Source organism: Prionailurus viverrinus, chromosome B3, assembly GCF_022837055.1.
Source record: "Prionailurus viverrinus isolate Anna chromosome B3, UM_Priviv_1.0, whole genome shotgun sequence".
Classification (NCBI taxonomy): domain Eukaryota; kingdom Metazoa; phylum Chordata; class Mammalia; order Carnivora; family Felidae; genus Prionailurus; species Prionailurus viverrinus.
In genome coordinates, this window is record NC_062566.1 from 67682984 (window position 1) to 67710640 (window position 27657).

The 27657-nt window shown below is 41.6% G+C and overlaps 2 protein-coding genes and 1 non-coding gene across 8 annotated transcripts in view; all 3 read right to left on the minus strand.

The window, feature by feature from the left end:
* The window catches only part of SUPT16H (SPT16 homolog, facilitates chromatin remodeling subunit), a 40354-nt gene extending 22223 nt beyond the window's left edge, over nt 1-18131 (minus strand). Inside the window, exons 1-5 of the mRNA XM_047861471.1 lie at nt 17641-18131; nt 3537-3629; nt 2254-2424; nt 1314-1466; nt 364-510 (exon numbers count right to left, since the gene is read on the minus strand). Coding sequence (XP_047717427.1) covers nt 364-510; nt 1314-1466; nt 2254-2424; nt 3537-3629; nt 17641-17706 — 630 coding nt within the window. The 5' untranslated portion in view covers nt 17707-18131. The remainder of the gene's footprint in view (nt 1-363; nt 511-1313; nt 1467-2253; nt 2425-3536; nt 3630-17640) is intronic.
* Nucleotides 18132-18961: 830 nt separating this feature from the next.
* The window catches only part of CHD8 (chromodomain helicase DNA binding protein 8), a 61536-nt gene continuing 52840 nt past the window's right edge, over nt 18962-27657 (minus strand). For 5 of the 6 annotated variants that reach the window (XM_047861458.1, XM_047861464.1, XM_047861461.1 and 2 more), the window contains exons 30-38: nt 27288-27495; nt 25918-26126; nt 25107-25826; nt 24720-24871; nt 24135-24437; nt 23211-23324; nt 22839-23018; nt 22324-22440; nt 18962-19942 (exon numbers count right to left, since the gene is read on the minus strand). In XM_047861458.1, the coding sequence (XP_047717414.1) occupies nt 19376-19942; nt 22324-22440; nt 22839-23018; nt 23211-23324; nt 24135-24437; nt 24720-24871; nt 25107-25826; nt 25918-26126; nt 27288-27495 (2570 nt within the window). In that variant the 3' untranslated portion in view covers nt 18962-19375. The remainder of the gene's footprint in view (nt 19943-22323; nt 22441-22838; nt 23019-23210; nt 23325-24134; nt 24438-24719; nt 24872-25106; nt 25827-25917; nt 26127-27287; nt 27496-27657) is intronic. The other variant, XM_047861462.1, reaches the window with a different exon arrangement.
* On the minus strand, nt 23525-23610 carry LOC125169328 (small nucleolar RNA U6-53/MBII-28). The gene has a single exon (XR_007153639.1). It is a non-coding gene; the product is annotated as a small nucleolar RNA U6-53/MBII-28 (small nucleolar RNA).

Below are 27657 nucleotides of genomic sequence, written 5' to 3' on the forward strand. Positions count from 1 at the left end.
TGTTGAATTTTTGGACATTATTTGAGGACAACACATATCCTGACATCACTGAGGATGTTATATAAGCCTTATGAAATGGCTTATGTGTCAGGTAATATACTGGTATACCTGCAAAGCAGATTTTGAGAATAATGTGAAATTCACAGCTATGCAAGGAATTCTCAAGTAAAATACTGGGTAACATCAGGAAACTAGCGCAGGTTTATAGTTATTTTGAAAGAGAACTGGCAAAATTACACACCAGCAACTTCTGTATCAAAGGCCTAATTGCAAAGGAAGCCAAACATGCAGCAAAAAACAATGCACGGTAGGGACTTACTTCTGCTTCATTAAAATAGTACAGACTTTCCCCTCTCCATTTACCTCATCTGCATCAACTATTTCCATGACTCTTTCTTTGAAGAATTTGTTGAAGACCTCAGAGGTGATGCTAGCTGCTTTCTTCATTAGGTTGAGCTCCCCATCCTCCTTTACAGCAATGGTATAAGCCACAACCGCACTGATATCTATCTGCAGTCAAAGTGATAAGAATTTCTAACAGGTAAATACAGAACTGCTAAATAAATGCATCTCTCCCAATGTATCATCAGTGAAGTTACTTGGTTATTTAGCACACCATTCATCAGTAGTTTACGGAATATAAAAATACTCTTTTCTTGGATTGAATAAACATTTAAAATAGCTCATTACCAGGTCACTGTGTGTATTCTAAAAGGCACTGAACTAATACACCATTTAAATGTAAATGTAAATGCTCCTCTCTAGAGGATCTTATAAAGGCAGAAGAGGAAGACAGGCAGGAGAGCAGGGAGGGGAAAAAATGTATTTTTTCTGGATAAGAGATTTTTCTGGGGGCACCTGGGTGGCTCAGTCAGTTAAGAGTCTGACTCTTGATTGCGGCTCAGGTCATGATCTTGTGGTTTGTGAGTTTAAGCCCTGCATGAGGCTCTGTAAGGAAAGTGAGGAGCCTGCTTGGGATTCTCTCCCCCTCTCCCCTGCTTGTGCCTCAATGCTCTCCCAAAATAAATATTTAACACCAAAAAAGAAAAGAGAGAGAGAGAGAGAGAGAGAGAGAGAGAGAGAGAGAGAGAGGATTCTGTTTCCCCCTGCAAGAGCTAAACTATCTTCCAAATGGGCCATTCCTGACTGGAAAGTCAAAATGGCTTACTGCTCAGCCAAACAGAATGGAAAATGGAAATCTGAAGGAATATATACTTTTCCCAAAACATATTCTTTGCACTATCTGTTATGGAAAGCTGTCACACTTCTATCTTCGCAACTCCTAATCTGCATGTTTCTGGGAGTGTTCTCACTTTGTCAAAGCCCTCTTTGTTGAGGCAGTCGTTCCAGTTCTTCATGAACTCTCCAGGGAACTTGTCTTTGCTGAACACTCCAATCTTCTTGCCGTTCTTGCTTTCTTTAATGGCTTCAATCATTTTGTCAAAGCTGCTCTTATTGCTTTCATTCTATCAGTGCCACAAAGAAAAGACTCTTGTTAATTAGTTTTAGAATTAGACATCTATGTTCTACTAGTAACAGGCACAGACAAATATTTGGAACCATAGAAAGAATAAATTTTCTCCCCATGCCTCACCTACTTACTCCCTTATGGCAGAATGTGACACTCTAAAAGTTAACACAAAATTTCTTTGGATATTTTTACAAACTAAAGTGCCACATGAGTTGACAAGACTGTTCTTTTTCTTCAGGAACAGCTAAAACACTCATGCACATAGGGGAACAACATTCTGAGAAAAAGTGTCAGGTGGAAAGTACGACAAAAAAGACCACATATGATAAACACTGAGTATGAGGTATATCTGTTTTCTTAAGGATGTTTAAAATTATTTTTGTTCTAGGGGCGCCCAGCTGGGAGAGCCTGCAACTCTTGATCTCAGGCTTGTGAGCTGCAGCCCCATGTTAGGAGAGGACTTAAAACAAAAAACCCCCAGTTATTTATGCCAATTGAAGTACTAAGATGAAAACAAACAAGTTGACATTACCCTTGAGAATGGACAGATAAAGTCCATGTTTGACAGAATCTCACAGCCTGTGTGTTTTGCTATAGAACCGACAGGGTTACTGAACTTTTTTCTTCCTAACAAACACAACGAAGATGTGCTAAAACTTTGTAATTACAATGTTAGCCAGCAAAAATCTTCTCCTGTATATTTTTAAATTCCTAGAGAGATTTCCATTTATTACTTTTAAACATTCTTTCACATTTATGACACATTCTTTACTAGTTCTGACCTTTTCCCGTATCAGCAGTGTGATGGCAGGGGCTCCATTTGCATTCTCATTGCCCTTAGTGTTAGCAATCTGTTTTAAAAACTCCACTTTCTTCTTGCTGGCCATAAAGATAATTTTGTCATCACAGAAGACCATGATAGTATCAGTCAGTTCATAACCAAAGAGCCACGTCTATAGGAAAAGACAAAAGTAACAACAGTATTTACAAATTAAAAAAAATTAATGTACTTACTCAGAAATATTTATAAAATAAGGTATCTGGAATTAACTTCAAAATAAGCTAGATGTGGATACAAATGAAATGAAACTGGCCAAGAGCTTACAATTTATTGGATAATGGGTACATATTGGATAATGGGTACATTAGAGTGTCACATTATTATTTATCTACTTTGATGTTTGAAATATTCTATAATAAAGACCACCAAATCATACGGATAATTTGTGTTTCTATGAACTATATGGTTATTTAGTAGAACAGAAACGCATAAAACAAGGGACAAAGTAGCACATCAGGGAAATGCACATTCTACCTCCCCCAAAGACTGCTAGCTGCCTACCAATTATTCATTTCTTCCCTCTCAGAAAGACTTGGGATTGTTAGCTGGGCACACTCAGCATGAAGACTACTTCCTATCCTTTCTTGCAGCTTATGGCCATTAAATTCTGGCCAATAAGTTATAAATAGAAGTATTCTGTGGGACTTCAAGTATCTTCATAAAGGGAAAGATGTCTTCATTTTCTTCCCTTTCTCCATTCTTTCTACTTGGAATGCAGATGTAATGGCTGGAGCTCTAGCAATTTTTGCACCATGAGCCCAAGGGCTGGCCTCTACGTATGGCAGAAGACAGACCAGAAAAACCGTGTGTCCCTGAAGACTAACTAAAAGAGAAAAAACCATTCTACTTAATCCACTGTTAGATTTTATTGTTATATATGATTAAATCTATCCCAATTTATATACTTCTTTTTTGGGGCTGTCCACCAAACCTTTTTTTATGTTTCTTTAGTTGAAGTATGGTTGTTTCTTTCTTTCTTTTTAAATAAGGATGTGTTTATGTTTTAAAATTTTTTCTTTCTTGTTTTGTGTGTGTGTGTGGGGGGGGATCCACTGAGTTTTTAATGATGATGGAAATATTCTCTACCAGCTCCAATATGGTACTCAGTACTTGAGACTTGGGACTGAAGAATTTAATTTTTAATGTGGCTCGTGAATACCACACTGAACAGTGCAATCGATGATTCGAGGATTCTCAGGCCTTAAACTGCCATAAACCTCTCACCTGTAAGGCAGTTGATTTGGCATAAACAATTTCTTCATCAACACCCACTGATACAACAATGGCATCAACGTTGGCATATTCATCTTCTCCTTTCTGAAAAGTAAAGAGTAGGTAATTTGGTCATCTTTTTATCCTAGTAAAACTGGAATACAAAGTTCAGTATTTACTCAGGGTATAGAATTTTTTCCTAATAGTAATGCCAAGTTTGCTTGGCAGCCTCACAGTCATTACTCTCTTTGTTAAATAGCTTTATTGAGAGAGAACTTACATACAATTCAATGGCTTTTAGTGTGTTCAGAGTTCTGCAACCATCACAATCTAACTTTAGAACATTTTCCTCTTTCCCAAAAGATGGCCTACATCACCACCTAGGTCTAGGCAACTGTTAACCTAACTGGTCTGTACGGATTTGTCTATTCTGGACATTTCATATAAATGGAATAACATATGTGGCCTCTGCATCTGGCTTCTCTCACTTAACATGCTTTCAAGGTTCACCTATGTTGTAGCATGTGTCAGTACTTTGTCCTTTCTGTGACTAACAACCCACTGTATGGATCTACTATTGTATCTATTCATCAACTGCTGGACATCTGGGTTATTGCCATATTTTGGCTATTGTGAATAATGGTGCTATGAAGATTCATGTCAGTTTTTGTGTGGACATACTTCTCTTGAGTACATACCTAGGTGAAGAATTACTAGGTCATATATATGGTAACTCTGTGTTTAACTTTTTGAGGAGCCAGACTGTTTTCCAGAGTGACCGCACCATTTCATATTCTCAAACAGCAATTTATCAGGATGCCAAATTCTCCATATCTTGACTAACACATATTGATTGGCTTTTTTTTATTAGAGCCATTGTCCACTGCATGTGAAGTAGTATCTCACTGTAGTTTTGATCTGCATTTCTCTGACAGCTAATGGTGCTGAGCACCTTTTCATGTGATTACGGACCATTTGTCTACCTTCTTTGGAGAAGCACCTATTCACATCCTTTGCCCATTGTGTAACTGAATTACTGTTTTATTATTCAGTTATAAGAGCTCCTTTTATATTCCAGATATGTCTCTTATCAGATATGACTTACAAATTTTCTCCATTCAGTGGCTTCTTTTCACTTTCCTAATGATGTTGTCCTTTCACACATGATAGTTTTTAATTCTGAAGGAGTCCAAATTATTTTCTTGTGCTTTTGAGGTCATATCTAAGAAGGCTTTGTCTAATCCAAGGACATAAAAGATTTACCTGTATTTCTTTAGCAGTTTTATAGTTTTAGCTCTGATATTTAGATCTAGGATTCATTTTGAGTTAATTTTTGTGTATGGTGTGGGGAAGAGGCCTAACTTCATTTTTTTGCATATGGTTACCTCATTGTTGAAAAGACTATTCTTTCCCCCACTGAACTGTCCCAGTCAAAAAATCAAATTATGTATTAGGGGAAAAAAATCAAATTATGTATTAGAAAAAAAATCAAATGACACAAATGTGAGGGTTTATTTTTGGATTCTCAATTCTATTCCATTATCTAAGCATCCATCCTTGTACCAATATCATGTCGTTTTGATTACTCCAGCTTTATCTTAAGTTTTGAAATTGAGAAGTGTGAGTCCTGCAACCACTCCATCAGCTACTCTTCAACGGTTCCGTGAGACCAAAAGACTGGAAATTGTGGGCTAGAAGGTCAAATCTCTAACTTCCCCTATAAAGTCAAGAAAAACATCCACATCAGACTCTTCCACACAACAAAGCTTCTGGTTGCCAGTAAGAATCCAAATATAGTAAAACAATTAAGGGTTCTGTTGAATTTCTCTACCACAAAAAAATACATAACCCAAAGAAATTACCACATAGAAACTGTATGCATTCCCCCACTGATTTTCAGGAAGAAAATGTTTTCCTTCAGGTTGGGAAGGTTTATCATTAGTTCTCACTGATAAAGCAAAAGCAATGGTAGTTAAAACAGCTAGTGCCTTCAGGTCCCTGGGTGACTCAGTCAGTTAAGTGTCTGACTTTGGCTCAGATCATGATCTCATGGTTCATGGGTTTGAGCCTTGCGCTGGGCTCTGTCCTGACAGCTCAGAGCCCGGAGCCTGCCAAGGATTCTAATATATATTTTTTTAATATTTGTTTTTGAGAGAGAGAGAAAGATAGAGAGAGAGAGAGAGAGAGAGAGAGAGAGAGAGAGAGAGAACAAGCAGGGGGAGGGGCAAAGAGAGAGGGAGACACAGAATCTAAAGGAGGCCCCAGGCTATGAGCTTCCAGCACAGAGCCCGACACAGGGCTTGAACCCACAAACTGTGAGATCATGACCTAAGCTAAAGTCCAGCGCTGAACCAACCGAGCCACCCAGGCGCCCCTTCTGATTCTGTGTCTCCCTCTCTGTCTGCACTATCTCTCAAAAATAAATAAAAACATTAAAAATATTAAAAAGCAATCAAACAACAACAAAAACAGCTAGTGCCTTAGCACAAATCAAGGTAATTGGCACCAAAGTAATTCATTACCACATACTCATGGAAGGGGGGGGCTATTTCTCTAAGAATGTCCTTGATGCAATAAAAATGATCAACAGTAAGTAATCCCAACACTCTAGCATGTCTTTTTAATATTTTGTATAAAGAAACGCGAAGTACACACAAACCACTTCTGTGTGCAAATTGAAATATGGTTATCTTAAGGAAAACTTTACAATTATTCGAATAACAAGCTGAAGTAGCCATTTAAGCAGACTTGGGTAACAGGCATACATTTTCTTGAAAATGAGTGAAGTGAGCCTGTCACTTCAAGGAAAATGAAAATGTATTATGTAGTCAATGATAAAATTTGAGTTTATCACCTTTGTGATGGGCAGTGTAAAACTAGGCATTTTATAGGAATTAAAATCCTTGGAATAGTTGAGTTTCTTCCCCATCTGCATAAAAAAGCTGAATATGTGGGCCTTTTTTTCTGTCTCCCTATTTTCAGTTTTATTGAGATCCCTTTGGATAAATTTCCCATATCATTAATGACTAAGTTACATGATTACACTGTGTATACTTTTTAAAAATGTATTACTGGGGTGCCTGGGTGGCTTGGTCGGTTAAGCGTCCGACTTCGGCTCGGGTCATGATCTCACGGTCCATGAGTTCGAGCCCCGCGTAGGGCTCTGTGCTGACAGCTCAGAGCCTGGAGCCTGTTTCAGATTCTGTGTCTCCCTTTCTCTCTGCCCCTCCCCTGTTCATGCTCTGTCTCTCTCTGTCTCAAAATAAATAAATGTTAAAAAAAGAAATTAAAAAAAAAATGTATTACTATGTATTCTGAATTTTTATACATGTTGATATCTTTTTCTTTGTTGAAAGGTTTTGACTGGAGCAAGATTTCAAATATCAAAAAATACTAAAAGAGGCTTTTTGATTAATTTCAGTGGTTTTTACAGACAGATGTATGGGCATGGAAATTACACTTATCTGTAGCTAGAACACATAAGCATTAAACATAGGCAGTTTCCTGTTCCTAATTTTGGGAGGTTATCAAGGTAGCGGAATATTATTGCCACAAAATCCATGTTTAATGAAGAACTAGAGCATATGTAGCAAAAATTGGGAGAGGAGAGAATGTTTAATACCAAAATTAGTGTTAATGTGTGATGTCATCGGAATCATATAGCTCAGTTGTTCTCAGACTGATAGCAGGCCCTTTTACATTCTTAAATGATTCAAGTCCCTAAAGAGCCTTTCTTGGCATTGGTTGTATCAAGGTTCCCCTTCCCCTCCCCCATGGTCTTGTGTTAAGTTTCTCAGGACCCATATATGAGTGAAAACATACGGTATCTGTCATTCTCTGCCTGACTTATTTCACTTAGCATAACACTCTCCAGTTCCATCCACATTGCTGCAAATGGCCAGATTTCATTCTTTCTCATTGGCAAGTAGTATTCCATTGTATATATAAACCACATCTTCCTTATCCATTCGTCAGTTGATGGACATTTAGGCTCTTTCCATAATTTGGCTATTGTTGAAAAGTGCTGCTATAAACGTTGAGGTACATGTGCCCCTATGCATCAGCACTCCTGTATCCTTTGGGTAAATTCCTAACAGTGCTATTGCTGGGTCACAGGTTAGATCTATTTTTAATATTTGAGTTTTCAAGCAAAGATCAGAGCCTGTTGGGCTCTGTGCTGACAGCTCAGAGCCTGGAGCCTGCTTTGGATTCTGTGTCTCCCTCTCTCTCTGTTCCTCCCCTGCTCTCTCTCTCTCTCAAAAAGAAATAAAGATGGGGCGCCTGGGTGGCGCAGTCGGTTAAGCGTCCGACTTCAGCCAGGTCACGATCTCGCGGTCCGGGAGTTCGAGCCCCCCGTCAGGCTCTGGGCTGATGGCTCAGAGCCTGGAGCCTGTTTCCGATTCTGTGTCTCCCTCTCTCTCTGCCCCTCCCCCGTTCATGCTCTGTCTCTCTGTCCCAAAAATAAATAAACGTTGAAAAAAAAAAATTTAAAAAGAAATAAAGATTAAAAAAAAAAAATTTTTTTTTAAACACAAGGGTGCCTGGGTGGCTCAGTCAGTTAAGTGTCTGATTCTTGATTTTGGCTCAGGTCATGACCTCACAATTCGTGGGTTCAAACCCAAAGATGGGCTCTGTGCTGACACTGTGGAGCCTGCTTGGGATTCTCTCTCTCCCTCTCTCAAAATAAATAAATAAGCATTAAAAACAAACAAAACTCCCAAAACACAAGGGGCACCTGGGTGGCTCAGTCAGTTGAGCATCTGTCTCTAGGTTTTCGCTCAAGTCATCATCCCAGGGTCATGAATCAAGTCCTATGTCGGGCTCTGCCCTGAGTGTCAAGGCTGCTTGGGATTCTCTCTCTCCCTCTGTCTCTAAAACAAAACAAAACTAAACAAAAGAAAACAAAACACAAGAAACAGCAAGCGTTGGCAAGGATGTGGAGAAAAGGAACCCTTGTGCACTGTTGATGGGAATGCATACTGGTATAGCTACTGTGGAAAAGAGTAAGAAGGTTCCTCAAAAAGTTAAAAATAGGGGCGCCTGGGTGCCTCAGTCGGTTAAGCGTCCGACTTTGGCTCAGGTCATGATCTCGCAGTTCGTGGGTTCGAGTCCTACATCGGCTCTGTGCTGACAGCTCAAAGCCTAGAGCCTGCTTCAGATTCTGTGTCTCCTTCTCTCTCTGTTCCTCCCCTGCTCATGCTCTGTCTCTCTCTCTCTCAAAAATAAAGATTAAAAAAAATTTTTTTTTAATTTTAAGAAAAGTTAAAAATAGAACTACCCTCTGATCCAGTAATCACGCTACTGGGTATTTACACACCCAAATTACAAAAACACTAATCTGAAAGGATATATGTACCCTTATGTTTTATTGCAGCATTATTTACAATAACCCAATCATGGAAGCAGCCCAAGTGTCCACTGATACGTGAATGGATAAAGAAATGGCATATATACACACACACACACACACACATACACACATATATACATATATATACATACACACATATATATATACACACACACACATATAATGGAATATTATTAAACCATAAAAAAGAATAAAATCTTGCCATTTGCAATGACATGGATGGAACTAGAGTATGATGCTAAGCATAGTAAGTCAGAGAAAGATGAACACCACATAATTTCACTAGTATGTGAATTGTAAGAAACAAAATAAATGAACAAAGAAAAAAAAAGAGAAACAAACCAAGATACAGACTCGTAACTATAGAGAATAATGGTTACCAGAGGGGAGGTGGGTGGGGAAGTGTGTTAAATAAGTGATGGGGATGAAGAGTACACTTATCATGATGAGCACTGAGTAACGTATAAAAGCACTATATTGTACACCCGAAACTAATATAACACTGTATGTTAACTATATTGAAATTAAAATAAAAGCTTAATAAAAAAATTTTTAAAAAAGAACATATCTGTTCAATGCTAGTCCTTAACACCTGGTAGAATTTAATAATGCTGTTGTGCTTATATGATCTTTACTTTTTAATTTTGGAAAGTGACACAATTTTCCATTTATAGTGATGTAAATGATCCTTTCTGAATATAGTTAGATTTAAAGAATTCAACAGGATTCTGGAAGATAAAAGAGGACATGAGTGGGAAACAATTAAGCAGAGCTATGGTAGCTGCACCCCAAGTGCCTGACAAGCTTTCTCAATGGTAAGGTATACAGATCTCAAAGAGCCCCAGGGGGCTAAACTCTGGAGGCACCAAGTATCAGGGAAAGGGAACGGAGTATATTGCACTTGGGTGAGTTCAGGGCTAAAAACGGAAGGTCTGGTCAGTAAGCTTAAGAGAGGGACTCCCCTGCCTCTTGCCCCCCCAGTTCTTGAAAGTCCTGAGACAACACCTAATCCTTTAGCAAAAAGACTTTTTATTTAATCTCTGGAAAAATGAGCTCAAAAAGGCTCTAGCTTCAGATGTTAGGCACAGCAGAAGCAAGTACTAATTTTTAGAAAGTTAAAGTCTGTATTTTGAGTGACCATCAGGAACGAATGAAGAGGATTTTTCTTTGCATGTCCTCACTGAATTCAGAGAAAACTCTTCACATACTGACATTTGGGGGTCCTCCATGGAATAAGTGAGCCTATTCACTCTATAGTTAACCCTATTCTTTGAGAGGCCCCATCCATGCAGAGCTGCCAACCAGTGTCTTATTATTTTATTCTTAATGTGGATGGGTAGCCAAGTCTTACTTTGGTGTCTGTGAGGTCTCCAATATGTAAGAGGAATCAAGGAAACTCAGAGGAAACAGACAACACAGAGAACAGAAGATAAAAATTAAATAAAAACACCTCCTATAAAATATAGTATATCCATGAAACAACAAGAGTGTAGAGGTTAAGAAGAAATTAAAAATAGCTGAAAATTTTAAAAATCTGTAAGTGGGAAAATAAAGTTAAGAAGCAGTATTGGAAATAGAGGACAAAGATAGGAAACAAAACTGAAAGATAACCAACAAACTTAAGTCAAGCGGTCTAAAGCTCTGGAAGGGGAATATCAGGGGCAACAAAAAAGATCACTGAGGAAATGGAGGGAAAAAAGTAATCAAACAGTGAATGATTCTAACACTGAAGGGCACTGAGCCTGGAGACTGAACAGACCCTCCCTCCCCCCCGCCCCCCCCCCCCCCCCCCCGACTTCCCAATTCAATGCATGGAAGAAAAAAAAAAAAGGCTCATATGAAGGCAGTGAGATTTCAAAACACAAGGGATAAAGAGAGGATTTGAAATGTTTCAGAGAGAACAGGCCATATACACTGAATCAGGAAAGAGACACATTTGCCTTCTGAAAATACTGCAAGTTTGAAGACTACCGAATGACTGCTTAGATTCTGAGCTGAATTCTGAGAGATTTTCAACCTTGAATTTTAATCACACTTAACAATATTATTAACCAAAAGTGAAGACAGAATAAAACTTAAGACACACAACCGCTTAAGAAACATATATTCTCTATACCCTTTAAAAAGCTCTTAGAGAAAATGCTCTTACAAGAAAAAAAAAATCAACACAAAGGTTGTAGGACATAGGGGACCCAATATTGGAAAGTCCCAAGTTCAGTAGTCCTGGAGAACAACCTGTACAGATAGAACAATATAATATAAGGTTGGGGGAGGGGAATGGTGGTGAAGCTAAAAAAACAACACAGAATTGGGGCGCCTGGGTGGCTCTGTCAAGCATCTGGACTCAGGTCATGATCCCACGGTTCATGGGATGGAGCCCCACACTGGGCACTGACAGCGTGGTGCCTGCTTGGGATTCTATCTCTCTCAAAATAAATAAACTTAAAAAAAAAACAACAAAACCCCAACACAGAATAAAATATCTGACAAGTGTGAAAAATTTAAGTGTATTTATTTGGAGAGAGAACACGAGTGGGGGAGGGGCAGAGACAGAGAAGGAGACAGAGAATTCTAAGCAGACTCCATGCGGTCAGTGCAGAGCCTGATGCAGGGCTCAATCCCACAAACAGTGAGATCATGATCTGAGCTGAAATTAAGAGTCAGATGCTCAACCAAATGAGACACCCAGATGCCCCAAGTGTGACAATTTTAAAATAAAAGATTGAGAAGATTATGACAGACCTGAAGGAAATAATTAGGGCTAGGAGCATTTAAAAAAAGAGAAATTTAGGCAATCACTAGTGTCAGGAAAAATGAATTGTAGAGAATAGGAGAAGTAATTGTACTTTATTACTTCACCGAGCAGTGAAAGTATCTACATGAGCATAAAAATGTAAACTTACTACTGATTTTAAAATACTTTTTTTTTTAAATATTTATTTATTTTTGAGACAGAGAGAGACAGAGCATGAACAGGGGAGGAGCAGAGAGAGAGAGGGAGACACAGAATCCAAAGCAGGCTCCAGGCTCTGAGCTGTCAGCACAGAGCCTGACGCGGGGCTCAAACTCACGGACCATGAGATCATGACCTGAGCCGAAGTCAGATGCTTAACCGACTGAGCCACCCAGGGGCCCCAACTTACTACTGATTTTAATAAAAATTGTGAAAAAAAAAAAACCTTATCAAGAGGGTTGGATATGTGATAAATCAAGTATAATAAAATGTCAATTATTAATGTAGGTGGTGGGTACACAGGTGTTCACTGTAAAAATCTTTCACTTTTCTCTCTGTTTGAAGTTTTCCATAACAATGTGTCAGGGAGAAATTTATTTATTTATTTATTTATTTATTAATGTTTATTTATTTTTGAGACACAGAGAGACAGAGCATGAACGGGGGAGGGTCAGGGAGAGGGAGACACAGTATCTGAAACAGGCTCCAGGCTCTGAGCTGTCAGCACAGAGCCCGACGCGGGGCTCGAACCCACAGACCGCGAGATCACGACCTGAGCCGAAGTTGGCCGCTTAACCGACTGAGCAACCCAGGCGCCCCAGAGAAATTTATTTTTTTTAATTTTTTAATGTTTATTTATTGTTGAGAGAGAGAGAGAAGGAGAGAAACAAAGTGTGACTGGGGGAGGGGCAGAGAGAGAAGGAGACACAGAATCAATCCAAAGCAGGCTCCAGGTTCTGAGCTATTACCAGAGCCCGACGTGCATGGCTGGAGCTCATGAGAGGTCACGAGATCGTGACCTGAGCCCATTAACCGACTGAGCTACCCAGGCAACCCTGTCAGGGAAAGATTTAAAAAGTATCAGGAGGTAAGGAAGCTGGAATGAAGTGTGACAGAATACAAAAGTTAAATTTAAATCCTAAACTACCAAAACAACAGTTAATATCTAAGACTGACAATTCAAGAAGTAACAATGTATAGACAGCATTTCAAAATATGAAGCACAAGAACTAAAAGTAACAGCTTCTGAGGCAGTTGACTGGTTTTTAAGGTTTTCAGAACTACCTGTTTTTTAAAAACCTATGTTATTAATTAAAAATAACACTTAAAGTACAAAGTACGTACAGATAACAATGAATAAGCAGAAACTGTGAAGGTGGTATCAGAATAATAAAAGTTGGGGAAATACCATGACAGAGGAACAACTATCTCCCTTTGAACCAAATGGGTACGGCACTAAAAAGAGGAAACATTTTTGAAGTACCGGGTTATAGCCAGGATATAATTTGTCATTCATACCAAGACAATCTGGAGAATAAAAAGGTGTGCCATTAATAATTACATAGAGACAACAGGTGAATAGTACCAGGAAAGGAAGAACTTATGGTCACCTATACGTAGCCTGGACAGAAGTCTCTTCGAACCAAGCAAGGATGCATGAAAGCTCAGAAACTGTCACCATCGTTCACTGAGTGGCTACTACATGCCAGGCACGAGAATTGGTAACCAGAGATAAAAATGTAAGAAAGTTAGTAACGGGAGTAGACTATAAAAGTTGAGCATGCAAGAATAAATGTACCCCAACCTGCTCAGGCATTTACTTCCATCTAGCCTCCTCTTCTTGAAGTCAAGGGACCCATACATTACTTAAACCTTTATCTACCTCACTCAAGATAAAAGAGCCATTAAGAAAGGGAATGGGTAGAAATAACCCAATATCTTGATGAAAGAAGCATGGGAATTGCCTATATTTTAAAGAACCTTCCTAAGCCATAAAAGGTAACTGTCTATTTTTGGAGAGCAATCCAGAACAAGACACTCGTCCGCAACACAAAAATCAGCAGTCAGAAAGCACCAATTGAGCGAGGCACGGACACTATAGCATATAGTTTTCTCCATGGACACAAACTTTCTTTTTTAGAGTTAGAGCCACCCACCATTTCCATCCTGACCCGTGGCATACAGACTGGACTGGCTTTCCTTTTGAAAATGGTGGCAAATTCTGACATTTTACATAATTCTTTTGGGATAAAAGGCAGATGACTAAAGTCAAGGTTCACTCATAGCAGGATGCCATAAGAGGTAGTGTTCTAGGTGTGCCTGGATATTGTTTCCCTCGGTTCTCAAAGCAGCTGAACTGCAGAATGGAGACTAACCTCCTTCACCTCTTACTCCATGCAGTACTAATCATAGTACCTGGTTAAAAATGATCACAATGCTGAAAAGGCTGGGAGCCCTAAATAAGGACCCAGTTAAGTATAAGAGGAGAGGAGAAGCCCAGAGCCCACTCTCACGATCCACTGCCACTACCCGGAGTTTTCTAACACAGAAATAGACAAGGGCTGCAAATGCTTGCTGCTCACGGAAGTTCTGATCTAAAATAGAAGAGGCAGGACTGCACTAGACTCCAACATCTACAGTCACAAAACAGTAATAAGTTCTAGTTGTCACGAAGATCTCTTGTTTGATTTTTGACTGAGCCGATTTTCTCATCTTTAAAATGACACTATATACTTACTAATGTTTTGGAAATTTCTACTCAAACAGAAGTGTGTGATGTTGCTGTTTTTAAACATAAATTAATGAAAACTGTAATAAAAAAATAATATGTTATTTGCAGTAGCCTCACAATATGTATTTAACCCAAACTCAATTTGCAGATGAGATTAGGAGTCACATTAGCTCCTGTTCTTATTAAAAATAACAAAACAAAACATGGGGAGCCTGGGTGGGTCAGTCAGTGGAGTGCTGGACTCTTGGTTTCAGCTTAAGTCATGATCCCAGGTCGTGAGACTGAGCCCCACGTTAGCTCAGTGCAGAGCCTGCCTGGGATTCTCTCTCCCTCTGACCCTCTCTCCCGCTCATGCTCTCTCTCTCTAAAAAACAAAACAAGGTTAGTAGCTTTTTGGTTCTCCACTAATCTCTATGGCTGAAGAGAGCTGGAGCTACCACACACAATCACACAGTTCTGAAAAGCTTATGCTTGCAGGTATTTAAAACAAAAAAGTGGATGTGGCAACTAACAAATTTTCTAGTTTGTGCATTTTTTTCATAATGGATATTTCTTTGAAGATGGGTATGGACAATACAAGACTTGGGATCTGTATAGTTCAAGCTATTCCTGCATCTCAAGGCTAGTTTTCTTATTAAAAAAGGAAAAAGTGTAAAAAATACATATAGCATGCACCTATATACTTCACTATCTTTCTGCTACAGCTAAGAGAATAAGCAAGCAGAATTTACCCGACAACCATGATCTTTGTTTAAGCAGGTCAGAATGAAGTCCTGTAACCTGGAAAGACTATGATGCAGAAAGGAATTCTACAGGTGGGTTCTGGACATAATTATTAAAATTCACAGTTATAAGAAAATAGAAAGTTTATTCAAATAAGATTTTCAAAATAATTAGCCACAAATTTTGCTAATGAGTACATTTTCATATGGACTTGACACATAACTTTATACAATACCAGTTCTTATTAACATTTAACATACCTCTTCAAATGACGTAAGTAGAAGGGCCAGGATAAACCTTAATGGTTTCTGGGCGCCTGGGTGGCTCAGTCCTTAAGCATCTGACTTCGGCTCAGGTCATGATCTCATGGTTCATGAGTTCAAGTCCCACATCATGAGCTCGAGCCCTGCTTTGGGTGGACTTGTGCCCCACTTTTCTCTCTCTCCCTCTCTCTGCCCCTTGCTTACTTGTGCCCTCTCCCTCTGTCTCCCTCTCAAAAATATTGATTTTTGAGGAACAAAAAACAAGGGCCTATAATTTAACTTTCCTTGATTTAAACACTGCTACTTAATATTAAGTTTGCCAATCTGTCTTTAGGCCTCCAGTTTTTCCCAGTCTCATGCTTTACATTTATCAATCACGTAATGGAACACTGACTAAATGAATCTTAGCTTTTGTGAATGGTCTAGAGAAGATGAAGAATAACCTGATAAACTCTTAATTACTGGGACTAGGAACAACCTACACATCTAAGCTGTATAATTTCAGGGTATATGAGTGGAAAAGAGAGTTTCTGATTTATTTATATTTATTATATACTGCACCCTTGTAAATCAATCTTTGGAAAATACTGCAACTTTCAGAAAGTTTTTTTTCCTTTTTAAAAACACATTTTTATTTTTTTTCACAGCATGCTTTTTTAATGTTTATTTTTGACAGCAGCGGGGGAAGGGCAGAGAGAGAGGGGGACAGAGATCCAAAGCAGTATCTGTGCTGACAGCAGAGAGCCTGGTGTGGGGCTCCAACTCAAGAACTATGAGATTACCACCTGAGCCAAAGTCGAATGCTCAACTTTTTTTTATTGGAGAGGGGGAGGGAGAGGGAGAGAGAGAGAGCCCACGAGCACCAGAGAGGGAGTGAGCTTGAAAGAGTGAGCTTGAGCGCATATTTGTGAGCAAGCAGGAGGGGAGACAAAGGGAGTGAGAGACTCTTAAGCAGGCTCCAAGCTCAGGGAGGAGGAGCCTGTCACAACCCTGGGATCTTGACTTGAGCTGAAATCAAGAGTTCAATGCTCAACGGACTGAGCCACCCAGGTGCCCCAGAAAGTTTTTGTAACATGGATTATTTAAAAATGTAACAGTGAAAGAAACTGTGAAAACATTTGATAGAAATTAACCAATACAAAATCTTAAAAACAAAACTATGTTCAGCATTTTTCTAGGATTAAGTCCTTATTTTCATAAAAATGCAACAAAGAATCCGTTTTACTTTCAATTATCTAACGCATTTATCTTAAAAGAATTAAAGACACATGAACCTTTAATATGAGTGGCAGGAAACTGACCAAGTTTAATAGCTTGGTTTTTAGTGGAGGGTCTCTTTGAACGGCAATTTACATGCTGAAAATCAGAACTGATCACTTTCGTCAGGACATTTTTCAGGTTTTAAAAAGTCTTTATTAGTTTTAGCTTCCCTGGATGACAGAGTTCAGAGGCCAGACTTAAGCTCGACAGCTCAGCCTGCACCACAGGACGCAATCAAATGTATGGATTGATAAATTACTTTCATAAAAATAAATTTCAATCGTGGACGTTTCTCAAGCGGCAAAATTACCCAACCTTTAAAACACTGGAGACTGCAACAGCGCTTTTTCTCAACACGTGCCCCGGATACTCTACCAAAGAGGAAAACTAGTGAGGTTTTAAGCATCACATCGTTTTTGCATTACTAATGCTTGCAGGTTTTCGGCATTAGGGTTTCTGTGTTACCCACAGCAGGGCCTAGAACATAAGACGGCTGCGCGTGAGCGGTTTTTTTTTTTTTTTTTTTTTTGAACTCCAGCAAAAGCCCCGCAAACGATAAAGACGAAAAGCCAGATTCACATCTTGCTAGCCCCTCCATCCACCCTTTACGAAGAAGGTTGCCAATTCTGGCGGGACCTGGGGCGGAATACTCGGATTCTGGAAGGACAGAGCGAGTGCGTGGGTGTGTATGAACACTGCAGGAGGGGGGCAGCAAGACGTGATCACAGAGTGGGAGGGAAGGATGATGCCTCTTCCAGGGCGGGAAGGAATTGTGAGAGGAGGCTGTTATGCATGACGGGGGCCAGCACGCGGGGAAGATGGTGGTGGATGCAGGGCAGGGTGATTGCGGGGGATTCCCTGTTCCGGGGCGGCGCTGGGGGCGGCCTGCGGTGAATGGTCCTGCAGCAACTAAAGGGGCGCGACACTGAACCCGGGAATTCCCGACGGAAAGGGAAAAAAGGGCGCCGAGAAATGGGGTTATTATGGGATGGCAGAGGGGGGCTCCCCAGGGAAAATTACGGGATCTATCTCACCCGCCAATTGCTGTACAGTCTCTTCACTCGTCGGTAATAAGCGTCTTTGTCCAGAGTCACAGCCATAGCCACAGACGCCGCTCCTGCTCGGGTTCCGAGAATCACGCGAGGTCCCGGATCCGCCACCCGCTCTCGGCCCCGGAATCCCGCACTCTCCCAGTGACCCGGAAGTATCGACCTCAAAGATGCCCTTTCCGCTTCCGGGTCCCGACGGCGCTTGGAATTTTTTTTTTTCTTTTAATCCTCTCTCCGGAGGTTAGCGGAAGGAGAGGAGGAAAGACAGTGGAAAATCAACAAAATGTGCAACACAAAAAGAGTCTAGATTTTCGCGGGGTTTTGTTGTCAACTTAGCAACAGCCGCACGCGAAGCGACGTCAGCACGTGACGCTCCGCCCCGCCCTCACTCTCAGCCCGGCTGCGGTTTGCAGGAGCTCCAACTTCTGGCGGAGGCGGCAGCGGCTGGGCACCGCGACGAAAGCGGGAGGCCTGCCGAGCCTGCCCCGCCCCACACGTGCCCCGCCCCACACGAGCTGCCGCGCGCCGCTGCAATGGCTCCACCCACCGACAAACGCCGGGGAAGCGGAAAGAGCGGGAGCTGGCGTGGGACGGGAGAGGGAAGGCTGGGTGCGTTCCCCTCCTAGAAAGGGTGGGGAAGCAAAACCCTTCGCAGCTCCTGGTCTAGAAGGATGCTTCGTGGTGGGACGCTGGGTCTGAGGTTCCGGGCACACACAGAGAACAAACCGAGGAGAAAAAAACGCACCCTACCAATAAATTATGGTGAAAGGACCTTGCCTTAGAAAAGGAAATGCCCAGGCTTCATTTGAGCCCAGGGATGGTGGGGGAAGAGTTGTAGGAAACAAATGGCTTGAGGGGCTTAACACAACCCAGTCTCCGCCCCCCCCCCCCCCCCCCAACCGGGCTCGTCTTGACAACGTTCCTTCCGGTCAGCCTGTCCCCTTGCCACAGTCCATGAAGTGACACCATTCTTAAGGCTTCTCAAAATCACCGTTATTTCAGTTAATTCCAGGTAAAATGTACATGGTTCCTTGGCAACATTCTTCCTCATTTTTTTTAAGAACTTGTGAGTTTGAATCTGAACATTTGCCTACTATTTACATTAAATAATTGCCTTGCCTTTAGCAAGCTGGACTACACTTAACATATGCCCTTTGGTGGAGTGGAGACGACTTGTCTGTCCTGTCCAAGGTAACTTTGTATGAGAGATAATGAACTTTGGAAATGGTACTGAAATTACCCATCATGAATTCAAAATTAACCTTTATATTGGGTTTGAGCAAATATAGAACAAAGGAAGAGTGGAAAAGGATTAACTTAAATTTATTAATGCCAAGGGGAAGGAAGGTAACAGTTCCTGACCCTCCAGCTGTATCCACAGTTCGGCCAGGAACAGGCTCTGCCAGAGGCTAGGGCCAGCGCTACATAGTCTGTGGTTAATGGAGGGGTTTAGGGAGGGGTGAGCACATCAGCTGCTCTAGTCTCCTTTCCTTCCCCAGAAATGAGGAAGTGGTCATGTATTTTTTTAGGAGTTCCCCCTGCCCACCCAATCCTCTCAATTTTGGAAGCAATCAGGTACAAGTTTTCTTTTTCCTTTTCACCTCCTGGAGTCCTGGGTTTCCCCACATCTCCCCTGCCCCTCCCACTTTTCCATAGTCCAAGGGCCAGAGTAATTGAAAATAACAGCAGCCACCCAAGCAATGGGGACCATGCCGGGGCTTCAGTCATCAGCATCTTCGCTCGAGTCTGAGTTGGCTGGCATCATAGGATCATCAATGAGTGAGAAGTCCCTTTCTGAGCTATCATAGCCCTGAGATAAATCATCATCATCATCTTCATCCTCATCGTCCTCGTCTTCCTCAGGCTGCAGTGGTGGCAACCTCAAGGCAGTACCAGAGGTGGTAGTGGCTGGTGAAGAAGGGAAGCCAGTGGCTCTCAGGCCTGGATGGTGATGGTGGTGATGGTGGGGGTGGGGGTGGTGGTGGTGGTGATGAAGCATGGTGCTGGAGTCTACATGAGGGGATGATGCTGCACCACCCATCACAAACGGCATAAAAGGCAAAGATGCAGAAGCGGCACTGCTGTGACCCAGAGATGACACAGACTGCAGGCCACTACTGCTGTGTTGGAAGGTATTATGCAGAGACAGGGACCCAGTGCCTCCACCCTGCATCAGGGCCATCATCTTAGAAAGGTCTGGTCGCATCCTACGGGCCCGCTTCTTGCTGCTGTCTGGTGCAATAGGCCCTGGCAAAACCCGGTTGAACACAGTTTCAGCATGGTGACCCTAGGAGAAAGGAAAAGAAGATGGTAAACAAGAAAGTCAAAAAGCAAAATAGAAGCCAACCTCAGCTTGCAAATTCTTTTTCACTGACTCTATCTTTAGGAGCAGCAAAACAAGCACATTCAGATAAAGCTTGATGGTAATAAGGAGGAGGAAATGCTGGATGTAGCTGCTGGAAGCACTGCGACGCCCAAGCTAACATCAAGGAATCGGTACTGATACTCATGTGAACCAGAGTTTTCTTTTTTCCGTGACTACATTGTATCTTTAGTCCATCCGCCCATTTCTTACCTTTAAGAAATTAAAGGGGCCTGAGTAAGCCAATGAGTCAATCAGTACTTGCACAGTATACTTTACTGATGGCAGGTTGTTCACATGAAATTTATCATGTGAAGTGCAGAACGACTATATTGGTATTCACAAAATTATCACTCATTAGAATATCAGAGTGTGGTAAACTAAAGACAGGTCAGGTTAAGACTCCTGGATGTTTAGAACAACAAAAAGACTGTGGGTAGCTCCTTGTGAAATTTAAGTTTTGTTCACACTGATAAAAAGAACCTATCTGCTGAATTTTAAGCCACTTCTTCTAGATGTTCTGACTGTAAATTTTAATTAAGTATACCGAAGCTGGAACTACTGCCTCTGCTTTGCTAGACCTAAGTACAATACTGGGTAACCTAGAATTAAACTCAGACAGTTGGTGCCTATATCTCTGCACTCTATTTACCAATCTAACACGTGACACAGGAATGAATATACCTTTCTGATTTGGAGAGACAAACCTCTCAATACTCCGTATTTGTATAGACTTTTAAAATATAACTATAATAGCACCTAAACTCCCACAGTTACAAGTAATAATGCAGTGCTAGATATACGATCAATTCTGTCTACATCAAAAATTCTGTACTAGTCATATTATAATTTTCTGTGACTCCCTAGGATCTTTTGTTTCAGCTGACTATAAAGAAATAACAAAATACTTGAGGTAAAAATAGGTAATACTGGGGAAAAGCCTTTTTTATGAAGCTGCTCTGTAATGTGAAATTCAAGACAGAGAAGGATCCAGCCTTCAGCCATCAGTCCCACATATCAACCACTGTGCTTATTATCACACTTTTGGTCCCACAGAGGATAAGAGGAAAAATTAAACTATTCTTTTATGGCCAACAATCCTTATATGAAACCACTTTTACCAATAAAAAAAAAAAAAAATAAGCTTCATAAATGCCCCTCACAAATTACTATAATGTGCAAAATAATGATCTCAATTTGTTAAATGCAAAAGATAATGTTTATTTGGAAACTGACTTTGCTAAAAGATACATTGTATTTTTATATACAGATTACATATATATGTAAAGATGTACATGAAAGAGGGGATGATTAGATAAAGGGAGTATATACAAGTACTTATCACTTTAAGTGCTTCCCAAACCATGATTTAGTATGTTTAAAAAATATAATTACTGCCCAAAGTAAGGCTAACATAGCAAAGAGAAACTTTTACAGTTATATTTTGGTAGAAAGGATTATCAGCACTTAATCTACCAAAAGGCCTATAACTGGGGTAGTAAAAGCATAAGTACATTTGAAAATAATGGAATAACCAATGTTGTTTTAAACCATAAAACATGTTTTCCTTTCCTTTTTCCATTACTGGCGTTATTATCAGTGATTCTCAAACTCCTCCATGTTGGGAAACGCTATGACTATTTTCTTTAGTAGCCCCCAAGTCCCTTCTAAAATAAACAGGATCCTGGGGCGCCTGGGTGGCTCAGTCGGTTAAGCGGCTGACTTCGGCTCAGGTCATGATCTCACAATCTGTGAGTTCGAGCCCCGCGTCAGGCTCTGTGCTGACAGCTCAGAGCCTGGAGCCTGTTTCAGATTCTGTGTCTCCCTCTCTCTGACCCTCCCCCGTTCATGCTCTGTCTCTCTCTGTCTCAAAAATAAATAAACATTAAAAAAAAAATTTTTTTTAAATAAATAAATAAACAGGATCCTAAAACTTTTAAGAGATTATCTGCTCCAATACCCTCAACTTTTCAGGATGTGCAAACTGAAAGGTTAAAGATTTGCCAAAACTCCCTAGTCAATCAGTAGAAGAGCAGAAGGCCTTGAATGTTCCAACACATCTTACTAATTCTTGTGTTTTAATATGCTTGACGTGCTAGTTACTTTTTAGAACTTTATGCTCTTGTAGAGATCACAATGCTAAAGGACTGTATTAATACCAATAAAATTACTCTGGTTTTCTGATTGGTGGGTTGAAGATAAATTTTTTTCATACACTGTTAAAAAGGTAAGTAACATAACATCAAATAATTTCTCCAGTCACATCTAGTGTGGGAACAGAGTGGTAACGCCTCAGTCTCACTCACCTTTTTCCCATTCCTAGAGTTAGCTGTCTGGACAGGTTCCACTCCCAAACAGTTCAATTCCGCCTTATTATTTTTTTTACATCTCTGCCACTTCTGTTTTCTGCGATCCTCCATATACTGAAATAGAAAAGGATCAGTCATCCTAGAGGAATAAAAATCTTCTCTGGAGTAATTATTAAGGTACTAGTGTCTAGTTTGACAATACATGCTTATTGCATGGCTAAGTAAAGGATTGGTCCTGGTGGGAAACTGCCATTAAGCTGATCTCTCCCCGCAAAATCAGGTGATCAGATAATAGTTCAACAGTAAGTAACTGCCTAGTATTTAGTTTAGTAAGTGCTTTAACTTATTTTATTTTGATCCTTATAACTCTGTGAGTTGGGAAGACTGGGTATTATTATTCTGATTTGGCAGATACAGAAATGATAACATAATACGGCATGCTTCCTCCCTCTCACACAGCTTAAATACCAAGGGAATGACTTTAAATCTTGCTGGATGGAACTGCCACTCACCGCTAGAAATCGGGGATCAACAGCGAACTCTGGATGACCCTGTAACCACATCTCCAGTTCAGCCCGGCGAGGGGCATCCTCACCCACCAGCAAAGTACCATCCACCTTATTGATGACAGGGATCCGGGTCTCCAGGTCCACATCAAGGTGATTAGGCTCTTCCATGCACTCCACCTCCAGCTGCAAACCCAGAATCCACCCCCATGAGCACATACTCTTCTTTGGGGCAGGGAGGGAGGGGGAGTAGAGCCAATGGTAGCCATAAAATAATTCTAGTATCTTCTAGTCCCTTAATCCCAACTGCCTTCATCAATTAGTAGGAATAAAAAAAAAAATCTAATCATCACATTAAAGACTTTTTCTATCACTCACCTCAACTAGCTTCTTTCTGTTTCCCTTCTTCTTATGAAACAGAGGATGTCCATCTCCCATTACTCCATTAGCCATCAACTTGTGCTTCTGGAATGTTAACTTCAATCCTTCCTCCTAAGAAGACAACCCATCCACCCAAAATGTCATATGGCACATGTTTTTAAAGTAAACATTAAGCTTTGGGGATCTTGGGGTAAGGGTCATCCTCTGGCTCAAGGATGAGAAAGAAGGCCATCTGACTAAAAGGTAGAAATCAGAAATACGATAAAACCTATATACTTTTCCCTTAGACAGATTTTGTTTCTTGACCTAGTACCCCTCAGAAAAGAAGTAAGAGAAGAATTTCAACAACACCCCCTACCTGGTGTCTCAATATTAGCATGGCAAATCATCACAGGAGCAAAATCCTGGTAATTCCTAACACATACTTTGAGAAATTTTTCTTGTTGAGTACTTAATGAGCAACTAATAGGGTTTCAATAGGGAAGAGGATCAGGAAATTAAACTTCCCATTTGTAAAATAAGTAACACTGATTTAATTTCAGTAGGAATGACTTCTTATTTTTGACTTAATAAGGCCCATAAATACTTCCGTGTCATTTTAACAGCTTTCCTACAACTTGAATTCAATTTTTAAAAACTAGGTTTCTAGGATCTAGAAACAAGCCTCCCAAGAGAACCTTGTATCAATTAAATTTCTTTCAAAAATATTGTTTCTTTTAATCTAGTCCCCAGGAGATAAAAGTCAAGATCCCTTCCTTTACTGCAATGACTTCTCCTCAATGGAGCTGTGTGAGCTCTAATTTTTATACCCTCTCATTTTTAAAGTTAGCTAACCAAATGAGTTTAGTATCATGTTAGTGAAGTAGTTAGTAAAACTTCAGCCTCATTCCCCACTTCCCAGTGCCTAAATGCTAAGCTTACATCTTTGATCTGAACCGTAAACTCCTTTTCATCCATGCCTCTGCGAAGTTTTGTGAACTGAGCTGCTGCTGTGGTGACTGCAGACACTTCCTCCTCTGCCATGGAAGCCGCGCTGCTGCTTCGTGGTGTGGGGACTGGAGAGTCACCATATTCTCCTGGAGTCAAGGAGGGACTATCTAGCAAGTGGTTGCCTGGCCCCAAAATTCCTCCTGTTACCATTTCCTGGCTCCGGCGGCTAGAAGGCCACTTCCCTGAGAGTACAGCCTGGCAGACGAGGTCAATACGGTTTATAAGGACACGATCCTGAATGGGGGGAAAAGAAATCAATACTGGTTTTAGGGCCGGAGAACCAGCTATGTGATTCTGTGACAAACAATACTGCCACCATTGTCAGAATGGGTAAAAATCACAAGGTAGGAGGAGGGAGGTAATAGTATCAGATCACTAAGTCAACTGGGAAGAGTTTCATGAAAAAAACCGCGTAGCGCAAAATACAATTAAAGAAAACGAGAACCATCTGTTCCTCGTTCCCTGCTTCTGTTACATTATATTTCCACACTATGTGTTCAGGAATGACGCTATTACCTTGGGCCACTCAGAGGCTCTTTGTCTTTCTTGTAGCAGCAGAAGCTCAGGGGTCATTTGTTCTCCATCTTCATTTGGGAATCCATCTTGGGACATAGTGAGGGACAGGAGACTCTCTTCATCATAGAGCTTTGAGCGGGACTGGTCAGCAGCTAGAGACCATACAGAATGTGAGCAGAGATGGAAGAATGAAGTTATATAGAAATGGAATTATATGGGCTTTAAATAAAAGCCCAGAGAGTAACAGATCTCTTTTGGTATTCTATCAAATCAAAATCCAAATCTCTCCCAGAGGATGCATGTAGAAAAGAAGGGGAAGAGTGAGGTGAGTGGGGTGGAGAGGTGGGAAATGGGGGAAAGGGCCAACAGCCTGTCACATGCACTCACTTAGCTTTTCTTCCTTCTCGTCCTCACTCTCATCAGTGCTGGAGCTGGAGCTGGATGAGGATGAGGAAGAAGAGGATGATGGTGACAGCTTGCTCAAGTCCAGCTCAGAGTCTGAATCATCCTCATCCTCCAGTTTGACTGGTGGAACATTCCGGGAAACCAGAGGGGTAGTATCAGAGGGGGCTACTCGCATCTCATAGTCTTGTGGGGTTGGTCGGCTCCTGGCCACCACCTCATGCTCTAGCTTTAAAGTCAGACTCTCCAGACTGGGGACCTGGGCGGCTGTCTCCTCGGGTGGTTTTTCAACAGGAGCATCTGGGCGCAGGGGCAGTGGTGAGGCAGTGCGCGAGGTATACTGCTGGTGGAGCAGTGGAGTAGAGCAGCGTGACAGGGGTGGAGCTGGTGCTCCTGCCTGATGGTTCTGCATATAATTCATACGGGCAGCCAGAAAAGAAAAGTCTGGGTCCTGCATGATGTTGCAGTCTGTTTGGCTCACCCCATGTCGGGCTGCCCCTCGCAGAAGCTCCCCATCATGCCGAACAGGCTCCCACCATTTGGGCAATTCAGGACCTGGGGGCTGACATAATGCCAGCCGATCTTCCAGAAGGGGATGGCATAAAACTTGTTCCCGTAAGCGCCGAAGCAACTCAATACGGTAAAGAGTCCGTGAGGCCCTCTCCTCCGTGATGGGCTCAATGAACAGATTAGGGTCCGGGGGCTCTGCAAGAGATAGGGGCAGACGGAGAAATGAAGCGACTTGGCTCTGTTGCCCTCCATCCCCACTCACCCAAGAGTCTCCAGTCTTGCTTACCATCTCCAGCTGCTGGGGGAAGGCGACACACTTGGCGACACATGGCCACAAAGCCATGGAAGTACTTGGTAAGGCTTTCGTCTGTTTTTTTGTCCAGACGGGCAAAAGTACGGAAGCGATCCCAATGGAACTGCATGGTATCAGGGTCATATTCCACACCAAAGGTAGACACCACCCGATAGAAATCAGTTTGTTCACGCCTTGTCCATCTAAAGGGAAGAGGAATCAGGCAATAGTGATCAGAAAAACACAGAGAGGGGTGCCTGGGTGGTTCAGTAGGTTAAGCATCCAACTCTTGATTTCGGCTCAGGTCATGATCTCGCGCTTTGTGAGTTCGAGCCCCACAATGGGCTCTGCACTGACAGTGTGGGAGCCTGCTTGGGATTCTCTCTCTCTCTCTCTCTCTCTCTCTCTCTCTCTCTCTCCCCACCCCCCTCCCCCCGCCCACCACCACCACTCTCATTCTCTCTCTCAAAATAAATAAAACTTAAAAAAAAAACCAAAACACAGGGAAACTGGTTATTTCTTAATGTGGCTTAGAATATCTGAATAAACAAAAATTGAAAGTAGGGACAAAAAAAAGGGGGGGACCCAGAAGACAGCAGAAGAGGGAGTTAAGAGGTACTCTATAACATATAAGAATTTAAGAATAGCAAACTAAGGGAAAAAATGATGTGGGCAAATAAATGAGAACGGTCACATAAAAGACCTCCTTAGGAGTTGTGGTTAGGCACACAACCAAAGTTTCCGGCATAGAGGAATAAAAGTTAAAGGGAAAAATAAGTGGTCCCTCTAGGGAATTCCAAATAAATCCTTCCTAAGATGTTTTTCAATAAGACCCATAGCTGGGGCGCCTGGGTGGCTCAGTCAATTGAGCGTCTGACTTCAGTTCAGGTCACGATCTCACAGTTTGTGAGTTTGAGCCCCACGTCAGGCTCTGTGCTGACAGCTCGGAGCCTGGAGTCTGCTTTGGATTCTGTGTCTCCCTCTCTCTCTTCCCCTCCCCCATTCATGCTCTGTCTCTCCCTGTCTCAAAAATAAATAAACATTAAAAAAAAGGGGCGCCTGGGTGGCGCAGTCGGTTAAGCGTCCGACTTCAGCCAGGTCACGATCTCGCGGTCTGGGAGTTCGAGCCCCGCGTCAGGCTCTGGGCTGATGGCTCGGAGCCTGGAGCCTGTTTCCGATTCTGTGTCTCCCTCTCTCTCTGCCCCTCCCCCGTTCATGCTCTGTCTCTCTCTGTCCCAAAAATAAATAAACGTTGAAAAAATAAATTTAAAAAAAAAAAAAAAAAAAAAAAAAAAAAAAAAATTCAGTAAGACCCATAGCTGAAGGCAAGCCTACAACTCAGCCCAAATTCCCAGCCACACTACCGTTGCTGTTTTTCCCGCCGCGCGATTTCTTTTAGCTTGAAGGCTGCCTCACAACGCCGTCGTCTCCGGTCCCCTCGTTCTGCAGCCTCTATCTTCATCTGTTCTCTCTTGTAGCTGCGCTGATAAGCTGTTACTAGGCGCCGAAGCCTAGCTGTCAGAGCAGAGCCTGGAGGCCAGAATAGATGGCCTGGCTGCTGGGTCACCTGGGCTGTGGGAAGCAAAGAAGAATGAACAGGAAGTATAGGAAGGACAGTAGAGATAATCAAGCCACCCAAAAGCAAAGCTCTTAGAAATCCCAGGATAGGACAGAATTCAGTTAATAATTCCCCAACCCACCACCCCACACAAAATTGTACTAGTTGACCTAGAA